Source organism: Monopterus albus, unplaced genomic scaffold (assembly GCF_001952655.1).
Source record: "Monopterus albus unplaced genomic scaffold, M_albus_1.0 scaffold4198.1, whole genome shotgun sequence".
Taxonomy (NCBI): Eukaryota; Metazoa; Chordata; class Actinopteri; order Synbranchiformes; family Synbranchidae; genus Monopterus; species Monopterus albus.
The window spans coordinates 1-938 of NW_018132065.1; the positions used below are offsets into that span (position 1 = coordinate 1).

The following is a 938-nucleotide window of genomic DNA, read 5'->3' on the forward strand; positions in this document are numbered from 1 at the left end:
GTTAAGAGCATGATCAGATAAAGAACAAGGTGGCTTGCACAGGTTTGCAGTGCTTTGTTATTCAGCTCTTTGTTTTTCTTGATCCAACAGACGAGAGCTATTCTAAAATAGGTGGCAGCTATACCTCCTATTGAGCAGCTAAACAGCAGCACAGTGAAGAAGAGTCCATAAATGTTGTTGATGGACACATTCTCACAAGAAAGCTTGAACAGTGATGCGTTGTCACAATAAGCATTTTGTATCAAGGATCCACAACGTGGCAGCCTTACTGTAAGACCGATCAGCACAGACACAAGAACTACTGAACTCCCCCATGCAGTTGCAGACAGTCCGATCACTGTTTGGGTAGTCATAACTGAGCTGTACCTTAAAGGGTGACATATAGCCATATATCGGTCAGTTGCCATAATGATGAGAATCATATGTGAAGCTGAACCAAACATGTGGCTGTAAAAGGCCTGAACCACACACTGTTTGTAGGTGATAAACCTTTCTGTTGAAATGATATGAGCCATCAGCTGAGGCAGTAGCACCGTGTTACCTATGAGATCATTGACGGACAGGTTACAAAACAGCATGTACATCGGCTGGTGCAAACTCTTTTCAATGATGATTAGCACAAGAATTGCAATGTTAGAAAAAAGCAGGGAAACGTAAACAAACAGCAGTAAGAAAAACAGAGGATATGTGAATTCTGAAGATATGTCAAAACCCTGGATCTCTAGGATGTCACTCAAAATGGACTTGTTTCCTTCCATTGATGAAAAACCTGAAAGTGAAAACATGTTAGAAGCTTTAAAAAGTGAACACACAACAATTTGGTGTCATATTGTCAGCTAAACAGATGTATTAAGCAAACATTATAATTACACTGCTTTTTTATATACTTTGTGGATAAAAAATAAAATACTGTACAATAAGTAATCAAAATAAAATAA

General features: G+C 38.5%; 1 protein-coding gene across 1 annotated transcript; it reads right to left on the minus strand.

Annotated features, from left to right (window-relative positions):
• Positions 1-5: 5 nt before the first annotated feature.
• Positions 6-758, minus strand: LOC109954182 (olfactory receptor 4Q2-like; the record flags this gene model as incomplete). Its single annotated transcript, XM_020589581.1, has 2 exons — positions 413-758; positions 6-283 (listed from the first exon to the last, which is right to left on the minus strand). Coding segments are annotated over exons 1-2 (624 nt in total), but the record flags the coding sequence as incomplete, so codon positions are not given.
• Between the last annotated feature and the right edge of the window lie 180 nt (positions 759-938).